This window comes from Patagioenas fasciata, chromosome 11 (assembly GCF_037038585.1).
Source record: "Patagioenas fasciata isolate bPatFas1 chromosome 11, bPatFas1.hap1, whole genome shotgun sequence".
Classification (NCBI taxonomy): domain Eukaryota; kingdom Metazoa; phylum Chordata; class Aves; order Columbiformes; family Columbidae; genus Patagioenas; species Patagioenas fasciata.
In genome coordinates, this window is record NC_092530.1 from 10727006 (window position 1) to 10745297 (window position 18292).

Sequence of the window (18292 nt, forward strand, 5' to 3'; positions counted from 1 at the left end):
TCTATATAAGCGTCACAATATATAAGCAGTTGATGAGATTTATTTGTTATACTCCTGTTTTCCTTCTTCATAAAAAAGCTTTATCCATCCCTTCGCTCCCCTGGGAACAACGCTGGTGTCTGTGATAGTTCCTGCCGGGCTCACTAATCCAGCAGCTCTGTTCAAGACGCTGGACAGTTGGTAGAGGGTAGAGAGTAAGGGAGAAGGAGAGAGGAGGACAGCATGTGTTCTGAATATTAAAAACATTGTTAATTAAGTTAAATAATTATGAACTAGCATGGTTGATTGTGTGAGTAGAAGTGCTGGCAGGTCAGTTCTGAAAGATGCTTTCTGAATTAAAGCTGAACTATAGTACGCTGGACCTCTTTAAGGGACTAAACAGAACTATTTCTGGTCATTTTGGAGACATGACAACCGATGAGACAGAAGTTGAGTCTGATCTATGCTAATGAGTCCTACATTTCCTGTTTGCAGTATTGCTTCTGATGCCTGTAGCAGCTCCACGTATGTTTTTCTTACAGCCTCTGACTTCATCTGTTGTGGTATTTTTCTCTTAAATAAATGCATTTCTGGATAGAACTGTAAAAGCTTCCTTATTTGTTATTAAGGTTAAAATGATAAAGAGTAGTGTTGTTGTTAAATAAGTTCTTTGTCTCCAAGCTTTTAAAAGTAAATCACTGCCTTTAAGGTGAAATTAAAACATACAGAGAATTCAGTATGCAAATAGCACACACACCAGATGATCTGAAGGAAGCCTGCACATTTCCATAGAAAACAAATGTGAGTGTAGGAAAGCAGATGCTTTTTACCAGCAGAGTGTACATACAGTTCTCAAGAGGACCTGAACAGCAATTTATTTTCAGACTACGGAAAGTATGCAAATTCCTACAGAATTAAATGTGAATTTAAAAGAAATAGCATCTATTAAGGACAAGGCAACCCAAAGAGGCAATTGGGAACTTAGTAATTTAATCAAGAACTTTAACAGGCTCAGCAGTATATCTAAAGTCAGTGACTCAAATGTCATCTGTTTTTAGCAAAGATGTAAGTGGTCATGTTGAAAAGATGTCTTTTAGAGTATGGCATTTGGAGCATTTATCTGTGACCATGGAGAAGTACGTTAGTATGGAGTGTATAGATTTGCAGATGATTCTTCATCCAAGTGCATCATCTGTTCACTCGAGCTGCTCATATGATATAGTTGGTGATACACTTGTGGATCACCAGTGTTATATTTGCTATTTTTAACTTTTATGAGTTTAACCAGGCAAGTCTGGGTAAGTTTGATTCCATCCTGGCACACATGTAAGCACCACACTTGTTCATTAAATTCTTACTGCTGGACATTTTCCCAGCTGATGGCTGTGGGACTGGATGGATGTTACTGAGATTATAACCTGAAGGCAAGGGAATAGTGCTAAGCGCAGTGGCATCATCTTGCACAAGGGGTGTTGCTGGTGAGCCAGCAGCCAGCTGCATAGGCCTGAGAAGTGTGGCTTTGACTCCTTTCTGCAGAAGCAGTGTCACCGGTGTGGGGACGCACACGCAGGGTGGCAGAATTTGGGCTTGCCCAGCAGTGCTATCTCGGCTCTTCCCATTACCCCGACAGGATCCAGCTGCTCAGCTCCTCCTCCTGCTGTTTTGTCTCTTAGCGGTTACGTCTAATGACTCCATTTGTACAGAGGGATACCCAAGTGGGGTCAGGGAAGGCAGGAGATTTTGGTTTGGTGGGATGCACAACATCACGTTTAAAATAAATATTGACAAAACATGTAAGGTTAGATGTGTCCATTTAGATGCATTGGAAGTGACAAGTTTTCAGGCCTTTTGAAAGCTGTCAATGAAGGTCTCTGTTTATGACTTTAGGAATTTAAGCGTTCGTGTATGACACGACTTGGCCAGAGTTGTCACGGCAGGAACCCCCCTGTACAGCCTGGAGCCAAGCGGGCCCGCTGTGCCCATACAGCTGGATGAACACCGCAAGGGGCTGCGCTGTGCCTGCCTCTCGAACACTGCACAGCGTGGAACCAAGGAAACAGGAGTTTGCCCAGTGGGTTGATAGAGTGTTACCTCATTTCAGAGCAGAAATACTTGAACTGATAACTAAGATTAACCTGGTGGGCAGGGGCAGCACTGTGACCGCAAGGGTGAGTTTGCCAGGTAGGGTCACCTCTGTGAGCAGGGGCTGCTCAGCCGGGGCAGTTATTCTTTGTTCTCCGCCCCTGAGCTTGAAAAACTCAAATGACTGTGTCGTGTCTGCAAAACCACAGATCTGTAACACTGATGCTGCCCGTGGATTGGGCATAGATGACTTCTAAAATATTCTCTGGCTGCTTTCCACTGGTTAAGGGTCATCCTGTTACAACCGAATAATAGATAATTTTTCTCTTCACAGGTTGTAATCCTCGGCAAACATTCCAGAGGCTATCACTACATGTTAGCTAACCTGGTAAGAGCTTTTCTTCATTACAAGCATAGCTAAGTTTAAGAGGCTAATATATTCTGTTCAGGTTGTGGCAGCTTCAATCAGCAAAAGAGGGAATGCATGGGTGAGTTCTTGGATTTTGAGACATTACTTCAGTGAATACTAGAAATTGTATCTTATAGTCGTTTGTACTCAATTATGGTCTTTCTTTTGTCTAAGAATCTCATATCCTCTACTAATTTTAGAATAATCATTTAATTATCTGTTTTCCGCTAATTTGTATCCTCATAAATAAGACACTTGATAACCATAATCTTCTATGTAACATATTCGAAATTAAAATATTTTTTAAATTGTTACATATTTGTTTATAAAATAAGCGATAAAAGTAAACCAACCAGACTGTTTAGCTGTTCTTTTGCATTTCAAACTGTAGAGTTGTGCCTGCTTATGTGTTGACCTACCAGGACAAGACTGTACATTTTTATCTGTATCAGAGCCTTTCTGGATTCTAGAATTGACTTTCAGAGATGTTTATGATGTCTTGTGTTTTTCCAAAACTCTCAAGTTAGAAATCCCAGTTAGTAGAAGATTCTCTGTATCGATGTTTTGGTGTGATTAAAGCAGAAAAGACAATTTTTAAGATATCTTTATTTAGTGTAAGTACTGTATGACTTTAAGATGTGTCATCTCGCATTATAGGAACCAGTCATGATCTCTACTGATTAGCGCGTGCATAGAAATACAGGGGTTCTTATGCTGGGTTGCCTCTTAGCATGTGCAACCATTGACATTCAGATAAACATGACTGCAATCAAGTCATACTAATCAAAAAGACACCAATTTGCTGCCTCAGGTATAAATAACAACAGAGTGGGAGAGAATCATACCGTTACGTTAGTGAGTGAAATGCTAAGTGATGCTGTGATGGAGACCTGCCTGGCAAGCGGTGTGCGCTTCGCTTCCACGGAACAATGTGGGTGTGGAGCGGTTTTCTGCTCCCAGCGCTGAACCTTCATGTACGCTTTGCTGTACAAATGGGATTGAGGTCTTTGACCAGTTTTCACCATAATGTGGAGAAAATAGGAAATGATACTTCAACTTTCCCCACTGTTTTCTTTCTGACCAGTGAATTTGATATACCGAAACACAACAGGGCAGTTTTCTACCTCAGAGGTCTGAAAATAAGACATTTTAATCTCTGTTCTGTGCCACTATCACAATCCCAGTTGCGTTACTAATTGTCTCTTTGGTAGAATATTTTCAGCTATCAAGAGGGAAATTAGCAGTTTCTTTTGTGCTGCGCTTGTAGTAGGTAAATTGAGCCAAAGTAAAAGGACTTTGGATGGCAATGATTCTTGTGTTCTACGTGTGTCCTCCCAGGGTTTCACAGACATTGTTCTGGAGAGAGTAATGCACGGAGGTGCCAACATTACTGGATTCCAGATTGTTAATAATGAAAACCCAATGGTTCAACAGTTTCTGCAACGCTGGGTGAGGCTTGATGAAAGAGAATTCCCTGAAGCCAAAAACTCGCCATTAAAGGTATTTATTTGACCGTGACAGTGATGGAGTTGCTTTTAAGAATTTTTTTTTGTTGAGTTATTTCATTTTTTTGGCTTTGATATTGTTTTTTTAACCCCCGGTGTGTGTATGGTATTGATCTCTACTTAGAATATGTTGCAACATCCACTGCCGTTCCGGAAGAGAGGAGGAGGCAGAGGCTGTTAGTTGGACACAATGTCCCCAGCGGTGGGAGTTCCTCAGAGGCAGAGGCTTGGTCTTGCAAATCCTGTCATTGTGCAGTGGATATAAAACCTTTTAACTTGACCTTCTTGAGTTAGGTTTTAGATGCAAACTGTGGGTTACTAGTCCATTTTAATGCTAATGGAGAATTTCATGTGCAAAATAAAGTAGCTCGGGATTCACTGAGGAGCCACTGCCACCTCCCAGTCACTGCTGACAGTTGCCCTCACAAGCAAACCTGTGATTTTGCACCACTGTCCTGTCCTTGAACTCTCTGGATATTATATCCACAAACAATAAAATTTTCCAGATTTTTTTGAATGAAAGTCCCGAGTTCACCAAAACTGTCATAGATCAGGTCAGCTAAAGGTTACTGCTATTAGGAGACTCACAGCCTGTTAACATCACCCCAGACTTTTTACGCCTCAGCATCTCTATAGTAGAGGAGAATGCTATTCACCATCCAGTGATGGAAGTAATAAAACCTTATAGGACCACTGCATATTAATAATATTCCTATCACCTTCCTTCTTGCTCTTCTTCTTTTGGTGAGGCCTGTTCTTTTTCATCAATGTGCACCAGTGAATAAAACCTGGGGCTGCTGGTGGATGAGGGTGCCTTAAATTCTGTCACTCCCAGAGTCCAGTCCTCCACATCACGTATCCTGACCGTCTCAGGGAAGCCAAACCTATCTAAGAACCACAACCTTGATGACACAGTTCATGTCTTTCCTGCTTGATTTGGAAGGGAGCGTGCAAATTGATGAACAGACTTGGAATTCAAAATTACTCCAATAAACTGGAGTAACATCTTGGTATTAGTATGACAAAATTCAGGGAAGCATAAAATGCCAGCGGGGGAGAAAAGATCTGGTCCAGTCCAGTTCACGGGGGGCACAAGGGCAGGCGATAGTGCTGGGTTGGGCTACAGAAGGAATAGGAACCAGTTACGCAGTTCTGCTGCCAGAAGGCCAGTGCCTTTTGGAGGCATAATGTCCCAGCCCTGCGATTTCTGTGAGGAAGGAAAATTGTCTTAATCCCAAGCTATCCCACAGCTTTGCTGGCATTTCAGAGGAAGCAAAGAAAAGCAAACAGAGGCCCATAAAACTTGGATTAGTGTGTTGTTCCATGTTGATTAGGACTTGGACCTGCTTTCTAAAGCTTCCTAGCAGTGATGCAAAAGCGCTGATAAGTATTGTCCTAATCTTAAAAGCTCTGAAATATATGAAGTTAACCTGGGAAGATTTTATTCCACTTGAAAGCAACTTACCTCGAGGGAAAAATTATTCTTCATCCTTAAAAAAATAATCTTAAGTATATGCTACAAACACAAAGATTACATTACCTTTCCACAAATGTACCACTCATTTTAGAAATGTGCACAGTATTTGTCAATCAGACAAAAAGCATACTTAAAAATTGATGTACAATATTTTTGATTAGGAAATAAAATTGCCTAGAGATTAAAGCCCTGATGTTTAATTTATTCTGCATTTTATCAGCCTTTCCCTTCTCTCTCTCTCTTTTTTCTCTTTGCATGCTCATGCATTTATAAGTAGAATTCAAATAAAGTAGAAAATTAGGTAGCTCTCTTGGCATGACTTGGAAGGGACTGCATTAAGGTTACTGACAATGGATGCAGTCTGCTGAAAAAATTATCAGCATGTAAGTTTTATATAGTGCTAGATTGGACAGCTATTACAATATTTTTAATACGAGAACAAATAGCATAAAATTACTACCTGATTCTAGAGCGTTGTGTAGAATGTGACGTATAACCTTTGTTAATTTACTAAAAGAGAGGATGATCATTGCAAAGCATCACAGGAAGAGGTAAAGGTGAGCAGTATCAAAAGAGCACCTGTACCTAGATACAGTCAGAGCAGGAACCACCCCCCACACACCCTCTAGGAGTTTATGAACCGTCATTTAAAACTCAGCAAGAATGACAGATGCATAACCTTCTTAACAATCCTGCCTTGCACTCTTTTTTATCAGAAACGATTCTCTTGATCTGCACATGCAGACACACCTCATTTTGTGCAGATTTCCTAAGGCTTTACATCAAGCTGAAGAGCTTGCAGTAAGATAATACATATTCCTGTGGAATACAGACCACCAATTGTGCTATCCTGCCATGCAGGATAGAATTAACTTCTTCTGAATTTAATAAGTCTTACCCACAAAGAGAGTAGCCAAACGTGCAGTTGAAGCTTGGATTTCTGCCTTTCTAATTAGCGCATGGGCAGATGTCTTCTGGCACTAACTCCAGCGTAAGTTCTTCAGGAGCCAGGAGCTCCACAGCCAGCCAAAAGAAGGGCAGCTGCACCAGTACGTGCAGATACCCCTTACAAACATATAAATGTGGAAAAAAACGTGAAAAAAAAATCTCGCCTCCATGACATTTCATAGATCTATATCTATAGCATTGAGGGCTGTCACCAGGTACATAGGACAAGGAATGGATTAAGTTGACAGCAACTTGAACAAGTAGTTAAGGAGTCTGGGGGTTTTGTTGAAGAGTTGCTGCGACATAAAGCTCACCACTCTCCTCAGATTTGCCATGGAGAAAGAGAAGGCAGGTGGAGAATTACCAAGGAGACGTAATGCCTAGAGTGTCTTTTGTGATTACTTGCTTGTCTAGCTGTCTTCTAAGAAAAGTGATCTATTCCTTGCCACAGATGCCACCTCATCAGGCTTGTGGTCCTAACAAAAATGATTTATGTTAACTTCAATTCAAAACTGTCTTGGCAATCTTGTTAAAAAGAAAAAGAATACTCCAAGCAAAACCCAAATCTGGGCTCTTCTTTGTTATTGGTATGGGCCAGCATGGATTTGCAGAATTTGGTAGCGACCTCATTTAGATGAGCAAGCTTCCAGTTTAATTTTAACTTTATGCAACTCTAAACTGTTTTTGTTATTTTGCTGCTATGTGCTATACAAAATAAAAATTTGTTTATTTGTTAATTGAAATAGATGGAGACAGAGAGGAGAGCAAGCCGAGACAGAGAGGAGAGCAAGCAAAAGAGCTTGCAAGCATGATTCTTCTAGCAGTGTTTTACCAATAAACCTGGGGCAGTTCTAAGATTGCAGTTTGTCACCGTATTTTATTTGCATCAATTGTAGTATACGTCTGCACTGACCCATGATGCAGTCCTTGTCATAGCAGAGGCTTTCCGTTACCTCCGAAGACAGCGTGTGGATGTCTCTAGGAGAGGCAGTGCTGGAGACTGCCTGGCTAACCCTGCAGTACCGTGGAGCCAAGGAATTGATATAGAAAGAGCTCTCAAAATGGTAAGGACAAACATACCGGCTAATGAATGTGTATATTCCACAACAGCAGGAATTCTGCTGGGACTGAATTGCATCCTGCTCCATGTGCACAGGGTTTCTGTACTCACACAAACAGCTGCAGCTCCTCAAGAAAAAAAAACGAACCAAACCAAACTTAATTACAAACTTTAAAGGATGGCTAAAATATTTGATAGAGGGCAAGACATAACAAATCAGCTCTCAAACTTTGGCCACAATCCCATCCCTGTGGCACTGGTGCCTGAATGTCCACACCGGAGCAGCTTCACTCTGACTCCCCGTAGCACCCGAGCTGCCCCTGAGAGTGAGCACGAGCTGTTTTGCAAACGAACATGTATGGAGGGTTTCTAAAGTCAGGCTGAGGCTGCAAGTCTGGCTAGCAGAACTAGACTGAGTCCTCAGCATGTGTATTTTGAATCTTGGAGGGATACATGTATTTATGAACTTAAACGCATGTATGCAATTTTGATGATTTGCCAGTAAAAAGTCAGCTCAGGCTGGTTTAAAGCAGTGGAAAAAATGTTGTCAGTCATAGCAATACTCCTGGATTTCAGCACCAGCCTGAACCTTGACACAATTTAGCCTCAAACCAGTTATGATTCCTGGCATAACTTTGCACTCAGCCTGATTACCTTCTGCATGGCCTATTTTTTATCCCTAACACTCGTTACTGCTGGATCCTACCTCACTTATGTCTCTAATTTTATTGATTTTTAGCTCTTTTTGGACTGCTGTATGTATTATAGCAAGTGACAGCCAGAAAAATTGTATAACATTTTTGTAGATACAAGAGAGAAGAATATATCTGCTTTTGATCTGGCTCAAATAACTAAAACAAACCTGTTAGAATCAATTGTATTAATGTAGGCATAGAACGAAGTGAGTGAGATCAAAATTAAGCCCATGTTAGGTATAAACAAATCCTAGGTCAGTCTTCATACACTTAATTACTCCTTTTTCTCAGTTACCAAATTGGAGGGATTATAACAGAAAGTTATAATGAGTTATAGAAGGTTATAATCAGATTGTATCACTCTTAAGATTGAGAGAGATGGTTCAGTCTTACATTGCCAGAGCTGTTTTTATGCCATTATGTCACTTCCTAACAAGTGCTCTAGCTGCACGTACACTAATGTAGCATTACACGCTTTTGAAGAGGAGTTAATTAAATTCAGCCTTCACAGTAGTTAAAGAATTTGTGCTGTCCATTTGAATTTCATTACAAGCGGAACATTGAACTCCCATAAATGAGATATGAGGTATTCGTGTCAACAAAGAAAACCAACACTGCTATGGGACACTCCCTTATTTGAGAGAATGTATTTTAAAAACATAATTCATATGATATACAAAACCAAAACCATGATTGGCAAAAAATGCAGAAGTTTGACTTTCAGCTGGTTTCCTTGTGTTGTTTTAGCAATTCCAAGTCATCTAAGTGAGGTTTACATACTCCTCCAACAAGTGGTACCCAAGGTCATCCCACACTGCCTTCCAGACCCCATCCTGTCCATCACACTCTCTCCCTCTATTCCAATGATGATCTTGAGTCTTTGCTTCAGGGAAAAAACCTTTGATTTAACAATGTTTCTTCTCCGCTCTATAGCAACAGCTCGGATAGGAATATTTTTTACAGGGCATCTTTGAAATATCCTGTGCCAGCAGAAGGTTCAGTGCCATGCTATCATCATGCTGCTGGCAAAAGGGAAATAAGCATTACCTGAGTCTGCTTCCCTCCAGCCTTGAAAACTGTACATGTCTGCGTTTCTGAAGCTGATCCTAAGACATCAGATCAGTGGCAGACAGTTTACCCGAACAGATCTGGGCAGTTATAAATAGTCGCTCCATTTGTGATTGCCCCCTCATGCTGCTGCTAGAAGCGCTTTGAGTCCTGGTGAGTCTTCCTGCCTCGCTGCAGCTGGAGTTTGAAAAGTGCAGAGTTTTCCCACCAAAGACAGAAACAAATTAAATTTTGAAGTCAAAAGGTGTCAAGTGCACAACGCGCACGTCTCAATACACATCAGGATGGAGCCGGTCTAACAAGCTCAGCTCAGACACGCAGTCGCTGCTGTGCCATGGTGGCCACACAGCTCCCAGCAAGGGCCACAAGCAGCACATCAACTCACATCTGCCTGCAGGCAACTACCCTACACGTACATTTGCCCAGTCCACAGTTAATAAGACCTCTTAGGGGCAAATTTGGCTTGCAAATCCCATTCAACTCTCTAGCTTTCTGGAGACAGGAATAACTCCCATGTTCTTCCAGGCCCCTGAAATTATGTAACAACCACACTACTTATATGTCAGTCTGAATTTGGCTCACTGGTTAATTTGGGGTCCAAGGAATTTTGGCTGTTTTATGTAGCATTGTCCACTGTAATAAGTTTGATTGTACCATCTCAAAACCATAAATAGCAGATCAGTCACCATCCCTGAACAGTTTCCCTTTGATTAGTCTTCTGTCACCTATTCCTGTAACTTCTACAGCATTTTGCTAAATATTAAAGCTGATTTACCAACACAGGTTTCAGACTGTTACCCCTTCTTCCTGAGATGACATCTTGTCAGTGTTGATAAGTGATAAATGGAAATATCTCACCCTTTCATACAGGGAAATAAGGAAGATTTTTTCTTTGAAACAAAGTACTTTATACTTCCCCTTAAGATGATTCATGTGAATAGGTAATGGTGATGACTTACCGTCTATACACCCATCCATCCAGATTGAGACCAAAACGCCAGAAGCAGTAGAGATAATTGTCTGTGCTCATTCAGAGAAGACATTCATTCCTTTCTCCTACACTGGGACTGAGCTTAAAATAAAGCTCTTCCCGGAATGAGCAATGATACGGGATTCTGGTCCATATCGCAAATCGCTCTGTACCATATTGTGAGGGGTTTAATGGCACTGAATTGTTGCATCTGCCTTGTTGATACTGCATGCTGTTATCAGTGAACCCAGTGTGACTAAGTGTGGTGGAATCACTCTTACATTTAATATACGTGCAAGGCTAATTTCACATATACTTAAATACAGCTCACTCTGTGGTAGTGAGTCACCAGCTGAGTACTGACTAACGGAGAATATGTACAGCTGAAACTGAGGGAATTTGGATTGGTTTTGTTATGAAGAATATAGCTGGCTGTGTCAAAAGCGCTGCAGGTCTCTTACATAGATAAAAATTGTGCTAGAGCTAGTGGGTTCGTGGGAAATGTAACCGAGGGAGAAATAAAGTGAATCTTTTATTAAAATGTTTTTTCTGTTGATTTCCTTAAGGTGCAAGTTCAAGGAATGACAGGGAACATCCAGTTCGACACCTACGGGCGGAGAACAAATTACACAATTGATGTGTATGAAATGAAAGCCGCTGGGTCACGGAAGGTGGGTTTCAAGATGTGCATCCAGATTTCACATCTTCACAAATATTTACTCCAACAAACTAACGATACTCAAAAATACCACCCAGGCACTGTAATAACGGGGCCCTGAGGAAACCCCACCTCCCTGCTGGTTGTCCTGTCCAGAATAGAACCTTGTTCTATTCTGTTCCTGGGCCAAACCACTCACCCTGCTTAATATCTTCATTGGTTCCCATGTCAACTTCAGACCCCACTTTCTCCCTTAAAGCCCTTGTGGAGCTTTTCCACTGCTAAACATAATACCTTCTGTCATGGTCCCGTGCTCAACCCTATCTCCTAAATTTCTCTCCATCTTTCCCTTCCTTTCCGTAACAGGCCTGGGATATGTAGTGAAGTTGGAGCCAGTGTATTTTAGAAACCTTCTGAAATTAACAGAAAATATTTAATTAGGATTTGCTACTCATTCTCTTGTCTCCTAGATAAAATATAGATCCTAAGTGGGATAGTTGCCTAGATCCCAGTTATAAAAGAAATTTAGGGCAGATCTTCAAAAATAATTAGTTAGACAGGATCTCAGGAGTGTATAGAGAAAAATGTGTGTGGCTGAAGCATGTAAATCCCCCTGATTTCACCTGGCAATAGGTGCCTGACCTGCTCGGTCACTTGAGACTACTTCTTCTGCCCATATTCGGTAACAAAGTACCTCTGGACATGGCCCAGCACTTGGGCTAGGTTTACAGTGCAGACGGAAGTATTGTGCAGCAATACAAAACCCAGTGTAATAGCACAATAGCAACGTAGCCACAGCAGCATGAAGGTCAGCACAAGGCAGGGAGCCCCTCGTGCTCACAGAGGGTTTGTGTCCCCTACTGCAGGCAGCGCTCCGGCGCCCGCCTGGCTGACGGTGTCTGTGCAGCTGGCTCAGGCACATCTGCACGGACTGCGTTCACTGCCCCACCTGCAGTTTATTTTCTTGTCTGTGGTATATTCTTATGCTGTGGATACACGGTAATCTCTTCCACAGGCACCATGATGATGTGAATTTAGATAGGGAGAATTTAAGATATATTTTCACTTAGATCTGGCTTGTATTTATTTGCAGGTAGGCTTGAGAACATTGTTTCTGTAAGGAAATTATATTAAAGCTAATGTAATCCTTTAATGGCAAAACTGTTACGTGAGTGTTACAAAGCCATGTGTTTTGACAGTTCCTGTTAAATGTTCACATACCATAGTCCTTGTAAACATATGTAATGAGGTAACAATCTCCATTTTTACAGGCTGGTTATTGGAATGAGTATGAAAGATTTGTGCCAGCATTGGATCAGCTGCCCTCTAATGACACTTCATCTGTGGAGAACAGAACTATAGTAGTCACTACCATCTTGGTAAGTTTTATGTTCTTAGTGTGTCTGTGTTTAGGAAACAAGACCCGCAGCACCTGAGGTGTGTTAGACACCTTGCCGGGGGCAACTGTTGGACACTGTGTGGCTTCAAGTGACTGAAAAGCTCAGTATCTTCCAGAGATGTTCTGAGGGCTTGACCCTGCAAACCTCCATTTATATCAGTAACTTTCCTCACAAGAGGAGCTCACTGAGCTCGACATTGCGCTTCGCTGCTTCTCAGACACTTGAACTCATCTTAAAGTGAAGCTGTGATGCATGTATGTAAATGACTGCAGGATCTGGCCTTCCCACTCTTGGGTCAGGTTGCACACTCTTCACTCAAGCACAGCTCCTGTAAGCTCAGCTTCTGTGGGCTGAGTCAGGCTGGCACGAGGAGAACTGGAACGGCTCTGGCTCTGGGTGAAAAGTGACCTGTACCCCTGGGATTCCAGAGGAATAAAGCTCTTCTGTGGCAGCCCCAATGCCTCGGGCAGATGTGCTCTGCACAGTATTGTTTGTGACTTTTATGCCTGTTGCAATTCTACTAAGCATGAGCCAATTTTGTGCTATCTCCTGAAGCACTGTATTTTATACTGCTCTGGATTTAGCGAGATATGATCAGCATTTCAGCTAGAATTTTCCAAGAAGGCTAAGGGAATTTAGTGACAGAAATTCCTGTTGAGGATTTTAGCCTCGCTTCCCTTAGGCTGCTTTGAAAATATCTCCATCAGAGCCCCGTTCTAGGCCACTGGGGCCTTAGGAAATGATTTTGATGATGTAGGTGCTGGGTATTTCAATTCTTTAAACACTAAAACCTGGATTATTGCTACAGTGATGCTGTTTGACTGTGTAATCAGGCCTAATCCTGTGAACAAAAGTGTAACTTTGTTACATTGGAATAGTCCTGTTGTCTTCAATGGGTCCATACTAGGAATAAAATCCATAGTATGTGTAGGATCAGCCAAAGATTTTAAACCTGCAGAAGTCTGTCTTTCTAATTTCTGTACCAAAGCAGGAGATATTGTAAATACATGCCAGTAATATAAAGGTTAATAACAGCTCTCATTTTGTATGTTTTAAAGCTGTGTTTTACATTCATAGACTTTTGATCTTTACTTTTGTTTCAAAGGAATCACCATATGTAATGTATAAGAAAAACCATGAACAACTAGAAGGGAATGAGAGATATGAAGGATATTGTGTAGACTTAGCTTCTGAAATAGCAAAACATGTTGGAATAAAATACAAACTGTCAATTGTTGGAGATGGGAAATATGGAGCTAGGGACCCTGAGACTAAGATATGGAATGGCATGGTGGGTGAACTGGTCTATGGGGTAAGTTTCTCTTAACCTTCATTTTCATGTTCTTTATAAAAAGTTATGCTCAAATTTAATAAACTGCAAAATAAAGATCATCTGTTTGAATGCGACCTTTAAAATTCTAGATATTTCTTTGTAGTGCCATTTTTATAGTCTACTTTTCTAATCATTTCCTTGCAGGAAAATGTCACATTTTTTACTGCTGTTCTCTAAATCAGAGTCCACAAAATGTTGAGAAGTGGCACTGGGCAAATTTCAAATTACCGTCTGCAGCAGAATTTCCAGTTTGCTCTTCGTAGGCTCTTTTTGCCTTTGCCATGTCCCCTTTTCCTCTATCAGTCTCGTGCGTGCTTTGGAGGGTTTCCCTCCCATTAGAGCTGTGATCCTGTGATGTTGGTCCTCCTTGGATCACTGATGTCAATTTGTGTTTGACCAGACACCAAATACTGAGGTAGCCCCATGGTAGCTTCTCAGGGTAAGAAGCAATGCAAGTGTGAAATCACCCATGTATGTTTTTTCTTTTAAACCCTGGGTTTGGCTTTGAAAATCAACTGTCAGACAAAAAAAAAAAAAAAAAAAGGTCTAATTCATTGCATTCCTCTTTATATGTCTATATTGGGTTTGCATTGCTTTGTTTAGTAAGAACAAAATGAGTCCGAAATTGCCATTTTAGAAATTTCTTTGAAAATGAGAATTTTGGAATATAGATAAACCAGATGGAAGGGGGAGAAAATTGGCTTTGCAGAAAAGACTTTACAAGCTGATATTTCGTCTTTGCTTTTTCTTTTTTCTCCCCCAAATGCTAATGAGATGATTTGTGATTCCGCCCAAATCTTCTTTACAGTTTATTTTTAACAAGCTTTCCTTTATTCAAAATATCTGAGTTGAAGCGAATATTTCCATTGCCTCCTTTTGTGCCATGGCTGAGTGTAATTTCCAAAAGTCACCTCAAAACTTCCTTGAGATAATGTATGATCATTCTTGCAAAATGTTTGGTGAGATAATTGTTTTCAAATAAATCAGTATTCTTAAAGTAGTTGCTAGATTTGCAAAAGTTTGCTCATTCTGGAGCAGTCAGTCCTGATGCCTTATTGTATGCTTGGTACTCTATTTGACTTCAAAATATTTTATATAAGCAACAATGTTTTTGTAGTATTGTATTAAGGGGAGGGAAATCTGCTGATTAGAGGAAGTAAACAGGGGTCTGGAGCCCTGGGTTGTATCTTCATTTCCCTGTTGCATTGAGGTTTGACATTATGCAAATCTGCTGAACTCCCCATGCCTCAGTTACATGATTTGGGAAACCAGTGTTACCTCTCGCAGAGAATACAAGTATATCAAGAACCCCTGAAGCAAAGGTTTAGTTTAGCTCCAAGCATAATTACATTGCAGTGGAAACCTAAACCCTCAGTTTCCCTGTGTGTGATTCAAGAAATATCAAGAGTATTAGCTGTAATTGGGTCCTTTTGATATATTCGTAAGTGGCAAGCAATGAAAGAGTTTATTCACTTAAAAAAAAATAATCATACCATATGCAAAAGGCATGGCAAAAGAGAACCTGAAATGACTGCTGAGAGCCAGGGCACAGGGACTGTCTGCACCATAGGAGGAAAGGTGTGATATGGGCATTGCCTCTGGGACTTGGACCACATGAGATCAGCCTGTGCAGCTGCTGTAGGATCCAAGATCCATCTGGATCAAGGGCCACAAAAATGATCAGAGGGCTGGAACACCTCTCTTCTGGGGACGGGCTGAGAGAGTTGGGGTTCTTCAGCCTTGAGAAAGCTCTGGGGAGACCTTAGTGCTGCCTTTCAGTGCTTAAAGAGGGCTTATAAAAGAGATGAGGAGCAGCCTTTTAGTAGAGCCTGTTGCAATAGCACAAGGGTTAATGGCTTTAAATTGAAAGATGGGAGAGTTAGACTAGGTATAATTTTGTTATGATGAGGGTGGTGAGAGCCTGGCCCAGGTTGCCCAGAGAGGTGGTGGATGAACCATCCCTGGAGACATCCCAGGCCAGGCTGGACAGGGCTCTGAGCAACCTGAGCTGGTGAAGATGTCCCTGCTCATGGCAGGGGGGTTGGACTAGATGGTCTTTAAAGGTCCCTTCCAACCCAAACTGTGCTGGGATTCTGTGATGAACAGGTTGGCTGCAGCTGCATTTTCCACAGCCCCTTGGGACAATCCTAGCTCAGACCTCAGCATCAAACCCAGCCCCTGACGCTTCATCTTAACCTGGCTGTACTTGTGACCTTTCCACACCAGCAAAAAACAGCCTTGCAGGCACCATGGACCATTCCTTAAAACAACCCCAGAACCACCCTGCTGTTGTCATTTTCCCCTGCAAAAAAGGTCTGTTCCTTCATATTCTGAAGCACAGTTTTCATCAATGTTTTCTCATTAATGAAAAATTGAGGAATGTTTCCCTCCCTGGCGCCCAACAGCTCCTCTGCTCGTGCTGCGAGCTCAGTACTGAAGCCTCTTCGCTGCGGTGCTCAATTATTCAAAGGTCAGCTGCATCCCTCGAGGTTTGACTGCAAACCCAGGTTAATGCCTCCAGCCCAGCGCTGCTGAGCTAGCTCCCCATCCTGCTGAGCTGAACTTCTGAGCTGGCAAGCTGCTCAGAAATCCACCTGGCTTGCTGTAAGCTGGGAGAACAACTCCTGACCTCTGAGTACAAACCTCACCAGCCCTCCAGCCCCTTTCACAGCCCTGTTTGCACACATCATGAGATACCCTTGGCCTCTTTCTCCATCTGCTGAAAGGGGGCTGTGTACCACACTCACAAGGATGTGCACAAAGCCCTTTGAAGATAAAAAGCGCTCTAGAAGTGCTAATTATTTGGAGCAAGCGCCTCATTTACGTGCTGACTTTCCTTTATCTCTCAGGGGTTTAAAACTCTATTAGGGAACTAAAACTGTCTTTGCCCCTAATGCCCCTGTGAGCCTTGTCTGCAAAATGACTGTCAGATTTGGCTCCTCTAGATTCCATTTTGGGAAGACAAGAGGGAAATTAGATTTTAAATGCCTTTATTAGCATGTATGGAAGACAGATGGGGGGTGAGGGGGATAAAAGGGGCCTGATTGGGTTTGGTACCAGTTATCCAGCAGCTGAACTGAGCTGTGGCAGAAAAGACAATCTTTCAGATTGCATTTGTCTCAAGTGATAAACAGTGACTAGTCATTTGTCCAGTCCAGCATATTCCTGCTCCAGCAAGCTTCCCACCACCACCTGGCACTGCTGGGAAGTCTTACCAGGCTTTTTGAATACAGTGCCCTTTTTTTGCATAGACCCATGCATACAACTCTTTTCCAAAATTGCTCTTAGGACAGTCATAGAAAGTGAATGGCTTGTCGTTTTAATGCCAAAACCCTAATTAACTGTAATAAATGTGTAGTTTGTGCCAGTTGGTTGTTACTGTTGCTCGTGCTTCCTGTGGGGTGCAGCCCAGAGTCAGGAGGGAAGGTGCAGCCGGGTCCTGGCAGCCGGCAGAGCGTGGGGTCCAGGGCTGGGCATGGCTGGGAGGGGAGGGACGGGGGCTCGTGTGCTCACAGCAGCCAGGGGGCTGTGTCCCAGTGCTGTGGGTCCCCGGGCTGGATGGCACAGTGCTGGATGCAGTGTGAGGCTGGCCTTGGGTCTGCATTGACTGGGCGGACTGGAGCAGCCCCCAGAGTTACCCGTTACGTGGGGACAGACACGCGAAAGTACCTCCCATTAGAAATGATCCCTCCCTTGCCTCATTTCACATCAGGGTTGCTTGGAGGGTGTAAAAGTCTGCCATGCCGTAGGGCCCCCCAGAGTCAAGCACATTCTCAGCTGGTGCTCGTGGGCCTTTCTTTGTGGCTTTGTGAAGGGCAGTCCAGGTGAGCCTGGTCACAGGAAGGGCTCGCTCTTTGGCAGCTGCGGGATGGCAGTCCTGGAGGCAGATATCCCCAAAATCCTGCGCTTCACACAGGAGAACCCAGAAGTCTTGCCAGAGAGGAGATAACAGGGCCTCATGGTTTGTTAGCAATTTTCAAATGTTGATGGTAGTAGTAGTAATAATAACAGTAATAATAATTAATAATTATAATGAAACCTGCCATAAAAATGAAGTTTATAAATCAAAAAAATGTCAGTTCAGGTTAAAGAAAACCTTAATTTTGCTCTTTCACTCTGATGGTGGCAAAATAAGACTCTTCTTCCTACCAGAAAAAGCCCCACCAATTCAAGCAGTATTATTTTCTAAACTAAGAGAAATTTTAAAGCCTAGTGTAAACTTCTGACAGAAGAAAAATAGCAAATAGGTAAAGCTTTCTTCTTGGACATTTTAGAAGAGGGAAGCAGCTAAATCACTCTCAGTGTGGGAGACTGAATTGCTGTTTACCCAGCAACGCAAACCAGCCAGGTCAGCGCTGTTGTCCCGCGATCCATTGCTGACGAGCAGCAGCGTCTCCCGCTGGGCAGAGCCCGGGGCCGGCGCTCGGGGCTTTGTACCCACCAGCTGCTGAGCGCTAGACAGTCGTCTTTTCTCTTCTGTAGCATAAGCCTCTTTCTGTAGGTTCTTATTTCTTCTTCCCCTTTTAAAGCAGGCTGCTGTTCCTCCTTCCCTGTTGAGCCAGGGAAAACCTGCCCTCCCCAGGCCTGATGCTTTTCACATCACTGAGGCTGATTGACAGTAGGTTTAACACAGATCTTAATTGTAACTACAAATGCTTTGGGAATGGAAAGAGCAGCCAGACCTTCCAGCCTTTAAAACTCAGGTGAA

General features: G+C 42.4%; 1 protein-coding gene across 5 annotated transcripts in view; it reads left to right on the forward strand.

The window, feature by feature from the left end:
• Positions 1-18292, forward strand: part of GRIA3 (glutamate ionotropic receptor AMPA type subunit 3) — a 145110-nt gene that overhangs the window by 80732 nt on the left and 46086 nt on the right. For all 5 annotated transcript variants that reach the window (XR_010652109.2, XM_071813445.1, XM_065846475.2 and 2 more), the window contains exons 5-10: positions 2396-2449; positions 3809-3970; positions 7297-7464; positions 10760-10864; positions 12123-12230; positions 13357-13563. Coding sequence is in view for 4 of the 5 variants with exons in the window: in XM_071813445.1 (XP_071669546.1) it covers positions 2396-2449; positions 3809-3970; positions 7297-7464; positions 10760-10864; positions 12123-12230; positions 13357-13563 (804 nt within the window). In the remaining variant the exon portion in view is untranslated. The remainder of the gene's footprint in view (positions 1-2395; positions 2450-3808; positions 3971-7296; positions 7465-10759; positions 10865-12122; positions 12231-13356; positions 13564-18292) is intronic.